Source organism: Cottoperca gobio, chromosome 2 (assembly GCF_900634415.1).
Source record: "Cottoperca gobio chromosome 2, fCotGob3.1, whole genome shotgun sequence".
Lineage (NCBI taxonomy): Eukaryota > Metazoa > Chordata > Actinopteri > Perciformes > Bovichtidae > Cottoperca > Cottoperca gobio.
The window spans coordinates 12,299,629-12,317,811 of record NC_041356.1 but is presented as its reverse complement, the minus strand read 5'-3'; the positions used below and the strand labels follow the sequence as shown (position 1 = coordinate 12,317,811).

Sequence of the window (18,183 nt, the reverse complement as noted above, 5' to 3'; positions counted from 1 at the left end):
GAGTGAGGGTGATGGGTGCGCTCGGCAGATCCCTCCCACGCTGCTTAGCGGCTGGCTTCCGCCCACCGCCCGTGGAGCCGCCCACCTCCAGACCGTTGCCACGGCAACACATCATCATCAGTGACTTGCACAGGAGGAGGAGGACAAGGGGGGGGGGGGGCACTGTGAGCAGCAACTAGCATGAGCTGAGCTATTCTCCAGAGAAAATCTGTCTACATGTGTGTGTGTGTGTGTGTGTGTGTGTGTGTGTGTGTGTGTGAGAAGGAGGGAGGGAGTGGAGAGTGAGAGGATGATGGGAAGTATGTGAAGAAGGACCTGCGTCAGAGTGAGTCATCAGCCGGTTTCACAATGTGTTGATGTGACGCTGATGCAAATGGACCTGCGCAGGGATTCATCTCAAGAAGAAGAAAACAAACAGAACACAGAGAAGCTCCTTTAAAGGAAGCCGAGCTGTCTCCGCTTTCATCCCAGAGCTGTGTCTTTGCACGGCTTACACACACACATTCATGCTGGGAGTCCCTGCCTTGCTCAAAGGCACCTTCAGAGATGTTGCTGGAGGAGGAATGGGACTCAGTTCACATGTTCCGGCGCCATTGATCACAGAACGCACCTCACAATAGAGTTCAAAAAAATAAAGTTTAATGTTTATGTGCTGTATAACAAATAAAATATATTAGTGTTTAAAAAACAGGTGCATAACTAGGTGAAGCCTAATCTATCACTTTACAATAAACAGTGAGGAGGACGGTGATCAGTGAGACGGCAGGTCAGACTATTCTCTGGAACATTCACGCTAACGAGCCCAGTGTTGGAGCCAATCAGGCTGGAGAAAAACACGTCTTCTCCCCCAACCACGATGGCTTTATCTTCCAGAATCCACCATCTAGTTTCGCTTTAGCAAACTAGATCAGCGACTCCGGATCCTCGCTAGTTCCTCGCCATAGTGGCTGCTTGAAACTAAACAACCTTCATGAAAAGAGCACAACGTCTTTAAATATAAGTACAGTGCCCTGCGCACTAACAGTGAGACAACACAAACATTTCGAGTTGTAGGTGAATTCCCACTCTGTAGTTCATGACAGACATAGTTACTGAGCACATCACAGAATGATGGATCCATATAGTATGCAACTTATTACTTACATGAATATTGCATTGGTCTGCCATTACTCTGAGTGACACTAAACTATCTGCAGGGAGTAGGGGAAGAGTTATCTTGACATTATCTTTTTGGACCAAACAGACGCATTTACACAGCGTGGCGAACACATAAAAACACAGTGAACACTTATTTGTTATGAATCTATCTCTAAACAGCAAAACACATCTTTGAAATATGCACTGATGGCCATCACAGGTGGATTAAACACTGTTAAGAGCTAAGGCTAATCAACATTATCATGTGAAGCATGTTTTTTTAAATACCAGACACTTTCACACTGTTGTATTTTTTCCTGACACTTAAGTTTCTTTTTCTTGTTTTTGCTCTACATACATAAACACTGTATTGACACCAACAATCTACAGCAAAGTTACACTTGACAAACCCTGGAGGAGAGATTAGGCCAGCACTATTTGTTATCACGGTACTATTTACAGACCCAGGGCTGCTGCTACGCGAAGAACAGCAGTAAACAGGATTTTTTGCTTTTTGCTGCCGTTGTTGAAAAACCACAAACCTGCAATCTTTAATATTTCTGTCTGAAGTTGAAGCTTTACACATTGAGTGGATTTTGCGACCCGTGAGGCTTTCTGAAAGCATGTTGGATCATTTCTAAAAAAAACTCCCAGTTTGCAGATGCGTGGTTTCGCTTCAATAGCAGTGTTTTGCTAAATTACAAAGTGAAATGAACCAATTAGCTCGGCCTCTGGCATGCCAGCCCAGCCATCCTACCAAGACGAAAGACAGAGGTCCCCTGCTGCTCCACAACAGCTCCTATACATCTTCTTCTTAAATTACCTTCCATAAATATACACAGAAGAAAGGATTAAATCCCACCTGTCCCGTGTTCCCAGTTGAAGTGAACGACAAAAAGACTAACCTGCTAAAGGGGCTGAATCCTAACTCAATCTCTCAACAGTACCTTACTTGGAGTTACAGCACAAATGCATCAAAGGTAGATTTAGGAGAGTGACGGAGGCTCAGAGGTCACGGCGTGACCCGGGGAAATGACAATAAGCCACCAGCCAGATGCTGCAAAATCTTTGGCTACTGCTGGTAAGATCTTCAAGTTTCATGTCATGTGTTGCAGTTAAATACGTATTATGAATGCCTTAATAATGTATTAGGGTAGTATTTTCTTTCAAACTAAATGCTAATGTTTAGCAAGTCATTTAGCATGTTAGCATTATTTATTAGCATCACCGAGGCTAATGGGAATATCATTGGTTTTGCAGGTATTTGGGCATAAAACAAAGTATTGGACAAATACGTTTTACCTCTTTTGATATATTTGTACAATTCATGTTATGAATGACACAAGTGTCCGTACCAAAGTAATGAAGTTACATCACATGGAAACTATGAATGTTGGAACCAAGTTTTGTACCAATTCATTGAGAAAAGGCTAACCAAAGGCTCTAGGATTTGGAATTAAAACGTTTAGATTGAATAAAGGCAACATCTGCAGCTTGGGTTTGAAGAAGGCCTTAAAGCATCGGCTACATGGTAGTCATATGAAGTGTTACCAGGAGCCAACATCTCTGCTTTTACCTCATCTCTGAATCTACGTTTGAGTTAAGACTCAGCCCGGCGTCACAGCCTGCAACCTGGCTGTCCAAAGAAAGCAACACATATATATAACACCCAGGCAGAGGTAAAGAGTATACAGACAGATCACATCGAACGTGTACAATAACACACAAAGACCTGTAGCGCACTGAGGGGCTTCTCGACACGCTCTCTAGGTGCTTTGGCAAATACCTTTTAAACAAAAACAAAACAAAAACACGAAATCAAAGAAAAATAAATGCTATTCATGAGGCAACATTGGTTGTTAAGGCTCTACTGTGGCTGTGCTTGCTTAGTATCTATTGATGGGTAATAACTGCATACTGTCAAGTGTGAGTAGAATGAATTGGGCGAGGTGGTAGGGCGAGGCAGGAGGCACTATGTGGAGTCTTCCGGCTCTGACTTGATGGTCTTCTTCTCGGCGTTGTTGGACGCTCGCAGCGACGTCCCGTTTTCTAAGGACAAAGATAAAGGACGGTATCGTCAGCAAAGAGGTTTATAATGCAGCGTAAAGCCTCGTAGAAACTCACAAAGTAGTAGGATTTAATGTGGAATATTACATTTAGTACATATACATATACAATAGTACATTTGATCTGGGATTAAACTCCATTTCTTATTTTAGGAGTCACAAAAGAGTCGTACTTTATTAAATGGTGGACCTCGAGGCGACCCTCTAACCTACACTGAATACCTGAATACGTCAAACATCACTAACCCGTTGCTGGTGTTTTGGTCTCGTCTGTGTTGTTGTTGTTGTGGTTGTGGTTGTGGTGGCGCTTCAATTCATTGGCTAGCTGCTTTCCCAACGGGAGGTCGCCTTCCTGCATGTTCTGACTAACCACGCGCAGGTTGATCGGTCGTTCATCTGAGCGGCAGACAGAAACACAAAGTTATTTCAGCTCTTCAATGATAAATACACATTAAATGCATTTATTATCAGAATTAGACGGATGTGAGGTTGAATAAAAGCAAACGTCAGCTGTTGTTTTAACACTGGCTTTGTTTTCTAGCACATGTGGTAACAAAGTGTGTGTTTGTCTTTATTCCCTTTGAGAGCAAAACATTCAGAAACAAACAGAGAAAGACCAAAAATGATGTGGATGTGCAAACTGAAGCATAAGCATAACATGATATCGATAAATAAGTAACATTGCTGGGTGGAGAGAATATAAATAAGAGAAGAAGAAAGGAAAATGGCAATTAAGAAAGACAAATATACAGGAAAGTACAAGCTAAAATAAAAAGTGTGGGAAAAATAGGCAGAGGACAAGAAGGAGAAGAAGAGGGGGAGGAGAGAGAGAGGTAGACACAGAGACAAAGAGAGAGACGCCCCCCTCCAGGCAACTGGCTGGAGGTAAACAGGCGTGGGCGTGATAATTACAGGTGCATTGTGGGATTTGTGGGAACAGAAATATAATGAGCTGTCGGGAGAGGGTGAGGGAGGAAAGGGAGGAAAATGAGATGAGGCCCTGAGGAGAAGTACGATCCTGAATAATGATTCTCTCTTCTTCTGTGTTTCAAATATAAAGTGACAGCTGCCACGACTGGGTGTGGAGAATCAGCACCCATAGGTGTTGTTTCTCATCCACACAGACACTAACACGCCCTGTGGCTTTCATGACATGACATACTCTTTAAATTAGAATTGCACTTCAGGACTGTTGTTTCTTTGTTTCTTGGAGAAACCTTTATGCTGTTTGGTTAACGTCTGATTAAAGCAGCCTGAGCCGTGTGGATCTGCTTTTATACGACGACCTTTCAACTTCAGATGCACTGAAATGTATCTTTGATCGTCAGCGGCTGCTCCGGCCGTACCTTGGTTGTCTCTGCTGGCGTCGGCAGCGGCTCCGTTGGTGTTTTGGGAGTCGTTGAGGTACTTTAAGGCGGCGGGGGGGATCCTCCAGTCCAGAGCCTGGAGTCGCTCCTGCACGGCGGCGTCCTGCAGGATCTCCATCTGCCTCGCCAGCAGACGCTCCAGCTGTATCTGATGGACACACGTATCCGGTTTAAGTTATTATTTAGTTTCCTGGTGTAGAAAACCCCCCAAGAGATTTAAGCTTCACTATATTCATTTTAAACGACGACATTTAAAATGTAATTAAATTGATCCAGTAGTTGTGATGTAGGACAAAGACCCCTCTGAGCAACAGTTGAAAGAAGTCATTGGAATAAGTAAAGACGACTTTCTACAACCTCAAAGCCTGAGATTACAAACTGCACACCTCTAATCCCAGCAGGTATACAAGAAACTGTTTGTTCACATGCAGCCTGGAGGAGCACAACTCCAGCAGCCGTCGAGCTGCACAAAGGACCAATGAAGTCAAAACAGTTGACATATAAATGTGCAGGAATAAAAACATCTCACTGTCAGCTTAGATTATTATGGGACGTGCTGCACATCCTCACAGAGCGGTGGTTCAGAGCGGGAGGGCCTGCGGTGTGAGTGCAGCAGTGAAATCTCTTCAAAATGACGAGTGACTGCAGACTGATAACCCAGCACACGGGAGACATGTGTTCCCCACATGAGGAAGTGCAGGTTGACACGCTTTCTCCGTAATGAGTTATCATGAAGCTCTCCTCCTACACTCCGGCTCTAATTAGGAACGAGCCGCAGCAGCCGAGGCATTGGAAACCAACGAAGAACATTACTGGGATCAAACTGGGTCCTGTCGCCACGTCTCGTACTGAGAATCCTTCTAACCGGCAGGAGGCGTACAATCGTCTCAGTGTTGTGTGAGCGTAAACTGAATTAAAGCAACGCGGTGAGAACCTGAGTGTCAAATGTTATTCTTGATCTTTCATGTAGTTGTTTGACAAAAGGGGAAACGGTTAGAGACGTTTAAAAGCAGTTTGGTTCATCGGTTCCTACTGAAGACATAAAGTTTCATTTTATAACAAGGTTCAGAAATGTGCCCTTTCACGCATCTTGGATTGGCCTTTAAATAAGTTTTAAGAATTACAAACGAACTCCCTAATTCTTATTGAATGTTTTATTTTATTTTCTTCCTACCTGCAGATTTCGCCCGACGGTTTCTTCTCCTTTCGACTTGGCGCAGGCCAGCTGCTCCCGCAGCATCTCCTGCCTCATGTGGATGGCCTGCAGCGCCTCCTGGATGTCGAAGAAGTTCTCCTGAAGGGTGGAAGAGAGTGGAAGACATTAGTTATTCGTTTAACACTTAATAAGAGGAACAGTAGAGCCGCAGATTGTAGGTCAGGTTTTAGGGCCGGTGCACACGACAGTAGGAAGAGTTTTATTTCTATAATTGCATATTATATATGTTTTAAACTTGTTCTGATGTTAGTTAAAGAAAAAGCACAAAATATAACAGAACAGTTAAATGTGTAAAGAGAAAATCATTATCATTATTTTATATAATAATATTAATGTTAACTATGGATATATTAATGTATATATTTATATATTAATGTATATATTTATATATATATTTATGTATATATTAATGTATATATTTATATATTAATGTATATATTTATATATTAATGTATATATTTATGTATATATTTATGTATATATTTATATATGAATATATTTATGTATATATTTATATATCTATGTATATATTTATGTATATATTTATGTATATATTTATCTATGAATATATTTATGTATATATTTATATATCTATGTATATATTTATTTATATATTTATGTATATATTTATATATCTATGAATATATTTATGTATATATTTATGTATATATTTATATATTTATCTATGAATATATTTATGTATATATTTATATATCTATGTATATATTTATTTATATATTTATGTATATATTTATATATCTATGAATATATTTATGTATATATTTATGTATATATATATGTATATATATATTTATGTATATATTTATATATCTATGCATATATCTATGAATATATTTATGTATATATTTATATATCTATGAATATATTTATGTATATATTTATGTATATATATATGTATATATATATTTATGTATATATTTATATATCTATGAATATATTTATGTATATATATATGTATATATATATTTATGAATATATTTATATATCTATGAATATATTTATGCATATATTTATGTATATATTTATGCATATATTTATGTATATATTTATGTATATATTTATGCATATATTTATGTATATATTTATGTATATATTTATGCATATATTTATGTATATATATGTATATATTTATGCATATATTTATGTATATATTTATGTATATATTTATGCATATATTTATGTATATATATGTATATATTTATGCATATATTTATGTATATATTTATGTATATATTTATGTATATATATGTATATATTTATGCATATATTTATGTATATATTTATGTATATATTTATGTATATATTTATGTATATATATGTATATATTTATGCATATATTTATGTATATATTTATGTATATATTTATGTATATATTTATATATTTATCTATGAATATATTTATGTATATATTTATATATCTATGTATATATTTATGTATATATTTATGTATATATTTATGTATTTATCTATGAATATATTTATGTATATATTTATATATCTATGTATATATTTATTTATATATTTATGTATATATTTATATATCTATGAATATATTTATGTATATATTTATGTATATATTTATATATTTATCTATGAATATATTTATGTATATATTTATATATCTATGTATATATTTATTTATATATTTATGTATATATTTATATATCTATGAATATATCTATGAATATATTTATGTATATATTTATATATCTATGTATATATTTATTTATATATTTATGTATATATTTATGTATATATATATGTATATATATATTTATGTATATATTTATATATCTATGCATATATCTATGAATATATTTATGTATATATTTATGTATATATATATATTTATATATATATTTATGTATATATTTATATATCTATGCATATATCTATGAATATATTTATGTATATATTTATGTATATATATGTATATATATATTTATGTATATATTTATATATCTATGAATATATTTATGTATATATATATGTATATATATATTTATGAATATATTTATATATCTATGCATATATCTATGAATATATTTATGTATATATATATGTATATATATATTTATGTATATATTTATATATCTATGAATATATTTATGTATATATATATGTATATATATATTTATGAATATATTTATATATCTATGAATATATTTATGCATATATTTATGTATATATATTTATGCATATATTTATGTATATATTTATGTATATATTTATGCATATATTTATGTATATATTTATGTATATATTTATGCATATATTTATGTATATATATGTATATATTTATGCATATATTTATGTATATATTTATGTATATATTTATGTATATATTTATGCATATATTTATGCATATATATATCACAATATACATCATTTGAACCTCCTTTTGCATCTGTTTGATAATCACATAAATAAATAATGTCACTAGTAGTACTACTTCTGAGAATCAAAGCTTGTAACAATAATGTGGAACATATTATTACTTCCATACTTCTTGTATATCTCACTATTTGCATTTCCTTTGATAACAAAGTGGAATCTTTGGGACTTTTTCTGATTCTCCAGAACAGCGGCCTGAGAGTGGATTTGGCAGGAATTCCCCCTTTTGGGAGCTCAGAGTAGTTTTTGTGAGCAGGTGTCCGTTCGTCTTCGTCTTGTTTAAATCCCTGCAGAGTTCGCAGCCGCCACATGTTTTCAATCAACGCTTTGCAAAGTGAGAGGAGCCATTCATGTGTGTGAGGAGAGGAACGCTGAGAGACGGCTTTGTACGGCTGCACACACACAATGTTGTGTCTTTACATTACAGTGCTCATCAAAAGCAAGAAGAAAGAGGCCTGTTAGTTCAGAGATCCTCCATCATATGTTTCAGATCGACTGAAGATCTCCTTTCACACAGGAAGTGATCACCATCTTCTCCTCACCGAGCAGAAACAGCTTCTGATCGTACGATGTTTGGAACATGCAGAGGAAGAAGGAACATTAATATCACCACCGCACAGCTTCAATCTGCTGACCTTACCTCTGTTTTGATCCTTTTAGGGGACGGCTCGTCTCTCTCTCCACAGCGAGACCTGCGCAGAGACACCAGGAAACACACGTCAGGACTTCATGTTGTGACAGAACTCATTTCTAAATCAGCTCCTCAACGCCGCAGCTGGAAACAGTTCTCGCATTATTGAAGAACTTCAGGAAAGGAAAGCGTGAAAGGACATATCGAGTAGGCGTTGCGTCACTCACTTGCTGGTGCGGTAGGTGTATTTGTAGGTGACCTCTCTGGAAATTTGGCGGGCGAGTCCGAAGAGCTCGTCCCGACGCGTCAGCAGAGCCATGTCCCTCATACAGAGGTGGGCCGCCGCCTCGTTCACCGTCAGCTACACACACACACACACACACACACACATAGAAAAACATTTAAACCTCAAGGACCCCTGAAGACAAATTCATTCATTAAACATGTGACTTCAAGCAGAGGAGAGATTTCTCTTTGTGCACAACCTCATGCAGCGTCAGGTGTTTGCCGTCCCTCCTCTTGGAGTCGAAGCGTCCGTAGATGGCGCTGTATTTACGAATCTCCTCTTCCCTCCGTGGCTCATCGTCGCTCATTTCAAAGATGTGTCCGATCATCTTCGCCATCTTCTTGTTGTTCTTCAGCTGCTCCTTGACCTCGGCTAAGTCTGTCTTAGGAAGTCCCGGGGCCATCCTGTCCACACACTCCAGGACTGACTGGACGGCGGCGGCGTCCAGAGCCTCTAACGCGTCTCTCGGCGAGGACGGGGAGCCGAGGTCTGACGGCGACAGGCTGTGCTCGCTGTCGTTGCTGTGGCCCGACCAGAACCGAGCCTCGCTGCTGCCCTGCAGGGGTGACCCGGCTGACACTTTGTCCCGCGCCACTTCCAGCTTCCCTGGGTCGGAGCAGGCGGCGGCGACGGCTTTGGGCATCTTGACGCTGGCGGTGTTGGCTCGGTCCTGTGCGTTGAGCAGCGTGGGCGAGCCCTCGGGCAGCTTGTAGACGGGGATGCTGCAGACTGGCAGCGACGTCAGCGGCTGGTTGAAGATGGCCGGGTTGGTGACCCAGTCCCGCAGCGCCTTCTGCAGGCGCCGCACGTGCAGCGGCTTGCTGGCCATGCCGACGAGGGCCATGATCTCCAGGAACTCCTCCTCGCCGGCCTCGCACAGCTGCTGCACGTCGTCGCCGCCCTGCTGGATGAAAGCCTCGTAGTAGTAGAGCAGGTTGGCCCGCTGCAGGATCCGGTAGAGCTGCAGCTCACCCAGGGTTCTCGGCAACACCGCCGCCATACCTGAGGGAGGACGCACAACTGGTTCATAAGAGCTTCACAGAAGTAAGATGAGAAGACAAAGACAGGAAACAGGGAGGAAGCCATCGGACGTTAAACACTCTTCCTCCCTCACAGCTGATTCTGCGCTGTAAACCTACATCAGCCATATTTCTATGAAACTTATATTTGGACATATTATTCTTGGCAGGTGCACGGCTGCAGTTTATCAGGCCTCAGCAGGTGCATGCAAAGGTTCAATGTGATCAATGTGCCACGAGTGCCTTACATTTATAGAGCAAACGGTCCAGGTAGGTTTCATGTGTGGGAGAAGACACAAAGCGACTCCGTGCAGGTGCTTGGGTTACAGACTACAGCGCTGGCTCCTTTCTTACAGAGCGTTGATCTACTAATGAAAACATTTGAATATCCTGCACAACCCTGTAATATGTTTGATTAGTATTTATCTCCACTCTCCACCCGAACAGAGCAAAGAAACACTCTGTGCCAAATACTTGCCACCTTAAATTTGAGGAAAAGCAAGAGTGGAGGCTTGTTTTTGACTTCCTATGTGCATGTGAGGCCCTGCGGAGGCCCAGCTAACAGAGGAGTGGCAGTCAGCCGGCCCGGGTTGTTGGGAGGACCACATGCCTCTCTCCGCCCCTGCAGGATGTGTAGGTGGTGGGCTCGCCTCGCCCAGAATAGGCCCAGGGAGCCTCAGCCCAGGGAGCCAGGCAGGCCTCCGCTCTGAGACACTAGAACGATCTACACCTTGAGCTTTGTTTCACCTACAAGCTACAATCACTGCTGCTGCTAATAGAGCTCTTTGTGAACTCTTCTGACTTTATGAACCCAGATTTATGATCGTAAGCTCACGTTTGGAGTTCAAACAAGTTCAAACAGTCAAACGATTCCTTTGTTAGCATTCAAAGCGTCGTAATTATCGATGATATCAACTGAATCTGTGCTGCTGCCGACCTTTGACCCGCAAAGGAGCTCTGGGAAGAGTTTCTTAGAAATACAACATGTTCAGTTAACTAGACACTTCATCGTCAGAAAAGAGTTTAAAATGTCCGTCGCAGCTTCTCAAAGTGCAAGCTGCCGTCTTTAAATGTCTTGTTCTGGCCAACACTCAGAGATGTTCACTTTAACATCAAACCAAACAGAGAAAAGCAGCAAATCTCCGTATTGAGAGGCTGAAAACAGCAATTAAAGACGATTTATCGACTATCAAAATAGTTGGCGATCATGTCGCTGCAGCTCTATTGAGGAAATAAATGAATAAACACATCTGGACTGCAGCTTACCTACGCCTCCATCACATCTACGACATATGTTCCACGTATTAACCTGCGTGAACACAGCGATGCGGCACTGAGGGAAGTGATGTCGTGCACGACGGAGGAATCTGACGCGAAAACCGACTCGAGCACAAACAAGTGGAAAACGTGATGCAGCTCATGGCTTGTGACAGAAGATGAAACTAAAGGCGGGATGAGAGTAAGACAATAAGAGTGGACAGACTGGTCAGATGACAGTAAATAAAAGACATGTGATGCACATGGAACATCTTACACACGTCATGGAGAGTACACCGCTCAGTGTGGAGGACGTATTCAGGTGCTTTACTTATTTACAAGTAGAAATACTTAGATATAAGAAGTAATATCCGCAGATTGAACTCCTCATCATGCTGAATACTGAGTTTTATTATATGTTGGATTGTTTTAGATGCAGTCGCTCTTGTTCATTTGCATTTTACGGTTGAGGGGGAGCTGCTTTTTAACTCTTGTACGCACAGTTGTGTAGTTTGATGTCTTATCAAACAAAGCATATGATGAATTTGACGCATTGTTATCATGTAAGTAAAGTAAGGCTGTCAAATGAAAGGTTCCCTCTGAGACGTAGCAGGAGTAGAGTATGTATCTACGGTGAGTTCTGCAAACAGTTGAACGATTAGTCGATTAAAAAGCAACGATTCTGATTTTAAAGCAAAACTGCAGAATATTCTCTGCTTCTGGATTCTGCAAAATGAGGATGTGACGCTTGTCTTTAAAATATATTCTAGTAAATTGAATATATTTGAGTTTGACCTTAACTGCGATACTGCAGCGAACAGAGGTTGCCACTTCTGCTTCTTTCTGCTGCTTTTTCACAATAAAGCGCAAATGTGTGAATTGAATAACTATATTTAGCTGCAGTGTGAACTCCTGTGTGTGCAGCTGGCAAACTGTCGGGAGGATAAATCATGCAGCAGGTTTAAAAAGCAGCGCACAGCTCTGCAAATACAAACGGGATTATTTTACTTCTGTGAGAAAATAGCTTCAATAACACTTATTGTCAGTGTTTCAGTTCAACAGCCGTCTGCACACACACTCTCAAGAGTGATATCTAACAGCCTGCCATGTGTGTGTGTGTGTGTGTGTGTGTGTGTGTGTGTGTGTGTGTGTGTGTGTGTGTGTGTGTGTGTGTGTGTGTGTGTGGGCTCTGGGAGTAATAGGCGGCTGTGAATGGCAGGCTCTAATTGAAGTCCTACTTCACAAAAGCGAGTTGAGCGAGTTCGGCTTTTCACCTGGAGAAGCGAGGCGTGCACTGGCACAATGACACACACACACACACACACACTTAGATTACCCCCACACACACATACAGTATGATGTGTAGTTTTCCAGGTGAAGTGCCACGCAGCAGACCAGTTATCTAAAGTGAGGAATACTTTGATTTCACTATGATTCATGAGGAATGTCTCAGCAGTTCTGCTGTAGTCATCACTACGACCTGGGAAATGTCTTCATATATGTGTGTGTGTGTGTGTGTGTGTGTGTGTGTGTGTGTGTGTGTGTGTGTGTGTGTGTGTGTGTCTCCTTAGAGCTTGAAAGCATCTTTTAACGTCACATTTAGTGCATTTATTGAGTGTTAAAAACGGCTCTAGAGCAGCTAAAAATAACAGCAGAGCTGACACACAAGCTTTGTAAATGACAAGATACTTCCTGTAATATTCCTAAAGTAACTTATGGTGCTCAGTAATCTTACGTCCACATCATATTTAACACTTACACAGGAGAGCTATACTTGTGCTTTGTTCGTGGTATTTCTATCATTTCATATCGTCTGTGTGGTGAGTTTTAACTCGCTTTAACTCCTTCATGGTATTTTCATCTATTAGCTTCCAATGTAGATATAAATATATATAAATATATATAAATATATATAAATATATAGGAGCTCAGTTATCTCCCTGTAATATCACTAAACACACATCCCATGATACTCCGCTCCCTACAATATTCCTCGTGCTAATTTAGTGCTATCTTTGCAAAAAAAGATGAAAAGCAGAAGCAGGTAACATGCAGGATTAAAGCCATGTCTAACTGAGCCTACCTGGGGAGTTTTTGGCCCCTTTTGGTCCGCCCTGGTCCGGTTCTTCTTCTTCTCTTTCTTCTCCTTCTTCTTCTTCTTCTTCTTCTTCCTCTTCTTCTTCACTGTTTATCAACAGAGCCTAGGGGTATGAATGTGTACAAACAAAAGGAAAGCACGCACAGAAAGGATCCCCCTGGACAGCAAGGCGCGTAAAATTAAAAAATCTAAAAAGAAAAATTATTTCCAGGTCCAAAAGAAGAATCCAAAGAGCGCGTGCTTGTCTATGCGTGCTCAAACGGAACGACACTCCTCTCCTCTTCCTCTCTTTCTGGAAACTTTTTCTTTCTCCTGCCGTTGAGAGAGACAGAGGAGAAAAAAAGCGCAGAATATCAGTAAAAAAAAAGAAAAAGAAGGCGCTGACCTTCGTGCGTCTTCTGGTGCGTCTCTTTCCTCCAAGTGTGTGTTGAGTGTGTGCGTGTGTGTGTGTGTGTGTGAGTGTGTGTGTGTGTGTGTGTGTGTGTGTGTGTGAGAGTGAGTGTGTGTGAGTGTTCGAGTCCTCTCCCAGCGTCTCTCTCCACTCCCCTGCACTATTCACCACCGTCAAACCACACACAGTCACACACACACAAGCACTTCCGGCTGCAGTAACAAAATAAAAGCACTGCTCATGAGCATGAACATAGAGGCTGGAATAAAGTGTGCATGCGTGAGATTATGTCCTCAAAATAAAGAATATATACTAATACTAAATTAAATAAAATGACATGCTCTTATGCTGGTAAGTTTTTATTCAAATTTTATTTGATAGAATATCATTTATAACCAGTGGAGGAAGAAGTATTTACCTATTTTACTTAAGTAAAAGTAAAACATTTAAAGTAAAAATCTTACTTAAATAGAAGTTAAAGTAAATAAAAATAAAAGTATTATTACGTATGCATTACTGTGTCAAAATGAACCAAATCTAAACTACTTTTTATATTGTTGGGTTAGTGTAATCCCAAAAGATTAACAGTAATGCATCATATATTATAAACGCAGTAAGTAATAAGTGCAGTAAAAAGTACAATATTTCTCTGTAAAAATGTAGTGGAGTAGAAGTATAAAGTATTATATTGCTTTAAGACAAAAACAGGAAACAAACAATGATAAAAAACAGTTTAAAGCAGTTTAAAAGTTCTACAATATTTACAAAGAGAAAGCATTTCTATATAAATAACTTCAGAGGGAAATAATGTACCTAATACTACATATATTTACAACTAATAGGTACTAGTTACATAAAAAACAAAACAAAATATACTAAACTACTTTACTTATCTCACTAATAGTATACGCAGTATCTAAACTTGGCTCCACATTGACAAACTACACATTAAAATGCTCACATGTACTTATTATATTAAAAGTAAAAGTAAAATAAATTACCTATTTAAGTAATACTTCTGTACTTTTGATGAAGTAACATTTTGAATTCAGGACTTATACTTGTACTAGAGTAGTGTTAGACTGCGGTTTTTCTACTGTTACTTAATAAAAGATTTACTTCTTCCACCACCAGAAGCATATTTCCGATGCTTTTATTTTGTCAGCACTTCCTGTCTGTCGCGCTCTAACAGCGTGCAGCTTCACGCGGGCAGCACAGTAAAGTGGGATATTCCGCGCGGTTGCCACAGAGCGCTCTCTCTCTCTCTCTCTCTCTCTCTCTCTCTCTCTCTCTCTCTCTCTCTCTCTCTCTCTCTCTCTCTCTCTCTCGCCCACGCTGCTCCCTGCGTGACGCAAATCCGCGCGTGGGCGGACACACGGGGCGTGGGAGGCTTTCTGCACGGAATACCAAACACAGGCAGGTTCAACACCCACAGAGACACACAGAGACACAGCAGTTTGCACACTTCATGTTCTCAAACTAAATGATTGTGCTGCAGAATATCTCATGATTTCATCCCGAACTGTAAATATTGTTAAAAGCATTGATCACATTGATCGCTGTGCAGTTTAACAAGCTGCTGTTTTAATCATTCAGTAAGTGTGTGCGTGTAAAATGACAATATATCCAGTTTATATGTATTTATCTTAAAGTAAATGTACATTTACTTTTTGCATGTATGTTTTATATATAAAATGTCAATATTACTATATTTATAAACTGCTTATGTATAGTATGTCGTCTATTCTATATGTACATTTTCTCTGTTAGCAGCTACTTGTCACATATATGTGTGGATATATATATATATACGTATATGTATATTAAAGATGTTAATCAACTATTCAATTAAACCTCGCCGCCCTCGCTCGCTGGCGTCACAAACACTTAATATTATTGTATAAATAGACACATTTAGAATACATATTGACATGAAACATCATTTATTTATTTAAAAACAGCATCTGTTAGCTTCTAATGTTAACAGCAAATGGCTCGTATAATAATAATACGCAATATTTCTTTGTGTAACTTTAAAGATTAAATACATTTAGACAAAACTCCAGTTTAAACATCAGGTAATAAATATATTTAATGTATCATTTAGTCAAATGTAGACGTGTGCATAGTTTTAAATGAAGGTATTTGAGCAGATCATCATTGACCTTGGGACATGTGTGTGTGTGTGTGTGTGTGTGTGTGTGTGTGTGTGTGTGTGTGTGTGTGTGTGTGTGTGTCACGTGTGAGTGAAGTTGATCGACACACAACTGCGTCAATGAAACAATATGCAAATGTTCAATTCAGATTTCAGTGATGTGACTGGGCATGTAAATGGTTTCCAACACAGGGAAGTGGGTAGCAGTGTGTGTGCGTGCGTGCGTGTGTGTGTGTGTGTGTGTGTGTGTGCAGCACGGTGTTTCCCGAATGTGACAGAAAGAGCTGAGACATTTCCTCCATTAAAACTCGTTTAAGTGACAACAGTCACAGTTTCTAATTCTATAAATAATATAATATCTACACGTGCACACGAGCACTCTTCTTAGCAGTATATGTTCTGATACTACACTACAATATATATATATATATATATATATATATATATATATATATATATATATATTATATTACTACTACGAGTATTAGGTTTACTACATCTGTAACTGCTTCTAAATCTCTTCTTTAAAAATAACTTTTATCTCCGTGTGGAATTTATTTCTTTATCTATATTGTATTTTATTATTTCTTGTTTATTGTATTTTATTATTTATTGTATTTTATTTTTTATTGTTTATTGTATTTTATTATTTATTGTTTATTGTATTTTATTTTTTTATTATTTATTGTTTATTGTATTTTATTATTTATTGTTTATTGTATTTTATTATTTATTGTATTTTATTTTTTATTGTTTATTGTATTTTTTTTTTTATTGTTTATTGTATTTTATTATTTATTGTTTATTGTATTTTATTATTTATTGTTTATTGTATTTAATTTTTTATTGTTTATTGTATTTTTTGTAGTTGTCAAACACTTTCTCTTTCTCTGGAGTGACGTTAATGCGAGACGCTTATTATTTAAAACATGTCAAAGCAATGTCGATTAATAAAGAATAAAGTCAAATAAAGATTGTTTTAAGACATTAGGAAGGTTACTTTTTAAATGTAGCAGGTTACAGACGACTAGTTATTACTTTTTATTACTTTTTATTACTTTTTTTTACTTTTTATTGAACTGGGAAAAGATAAAACGTTAAACCAGGAAGTACTCGACACTGATGCAATATTACTTTTATTTATTATTTGTATTGTTATTCCAGGCACTGGTTTTATTCTAACTTATTTTACTTTTTGTATTTATCACTCTAGTTTTCTTTATTCTTCTTATTTTTTTGTAATCTCTGGCACAAGAACGTCTTTCAGGATTAATAAGAATGAATAAATTGCTGCTACGTTTACTAGAACTATTATTATAACTGTCTGCTGTCTAATCTAGAAGGAGGTCAGAGGTCAGAGGTCAAGATCTGCACTAAACAGGAAGAAGATTCTGCGTAGCACAACGTAAAACTTTAATATCTGCATGTGAGATGAAGCCCAGAGGAGCGAGCAGAGAGCGTGTAAACGTCGCGTTCTGACGCCCTCAGTGCTCGAATCCAATCTCCACACGATCACTTTGACTCCGCCTGATTCCCCATCAATGAGCTATTTTGGGGAATTAGGCCAGCCGCCACCAGCGAAACACCCTGGGGACAAAACCAGAACGGCTTTTGTTAAACAGCCCACCACCGCCGCCAACCCCAAAACCCTGCCCTCCCACCTCCAGCACCATTACACCCCGAACACAGCAGCCAGAAAATAAAATAAAACAATTTACAGTCAACGCTGCAGCTCCTTTTATGTGTCTTCAAACGCCCAGATGATGAGAAAACTAGTATTTGTACTGTGTGTGTGTGTGTGTGTGTGTGTGTTTCTCTGTGTGGGGGTGGACGGGGTGGGACTGCTTGCTTTTCACATCCTCTAATTAATTTCAGAAGGAAACTAAAACAAATATCAAAGCAAAACTGCAGATTATGCTGGAATATAAAATCCTGCAGGAGTATCACGCTGATACCAAAATGTTAAATAACCTCCAAAACTCACAAATAAGATAAAGAATCCACATATAAACATAACACGCACTAAGTATACGAATAACTTCAACTTATTCATCGTCTGCTTAGAGTTGGATGAGAAGATCAAGTTTACTTGGCGGTAAATATCTGCTACCGCAAGCAGCAGGTTAGCTTAGCTTAGCACAAACA

The 18,183-nt window shown here is 38.3% G+C and overlaps 1 protein-coding gene across 2 annotated transcripts; it reads right to left on the bottom strand.

Annotated features, from left to right (window-relative positions):
- Nucleotides 1-617: 617 nt before the first annotated feature.
- On the bottom strand, nucleotides 618-14,028 carry LOC115017342 (NGFI-A-binding protein 1-like). 2 transcript variants are annotated; one of them, XM_029445686.1, is made up of 8 exons: nucleotides 13,478-14,028; nucleotides 9,318-10,120; nucleotides 9,060-9,193; nucleotides 8,842-8,893; nucleotides 5,745-5,864; nucleotides 4,550-4,718; nucleotides 3,450-3,599; nucleotides 618-3,186 (listed from the first exon to the last, which is right to left on the bottom strand). In XM_029445686.1, exons 2-8 carry the CDS (start codon nucleotides 10,116-10,118, stop codon nucleotides 3,110-3,112), a joined length of 1,503 nt encoding a protein of 500 aa, XP_029301546.1. In that variant the 5' UTR covers nucleotides 10,119-10,120; nucleotides 13,478-14,028; the 3' UTR covers nucleotides 618-3,109. The 2 variants fall into 2 exon arrangements, with proteins under 2 accessions (XP_029301546.1, XP_029301554.1); XM_029445694.1 differs by lacking the exon at nucleotides 13,478-14,028 and adding an exon at nucleotides 10,386-10,706.
- Between the last annotated feature and the right edge of the window lie 4,155 nt (nucleotides 14,029-18,183).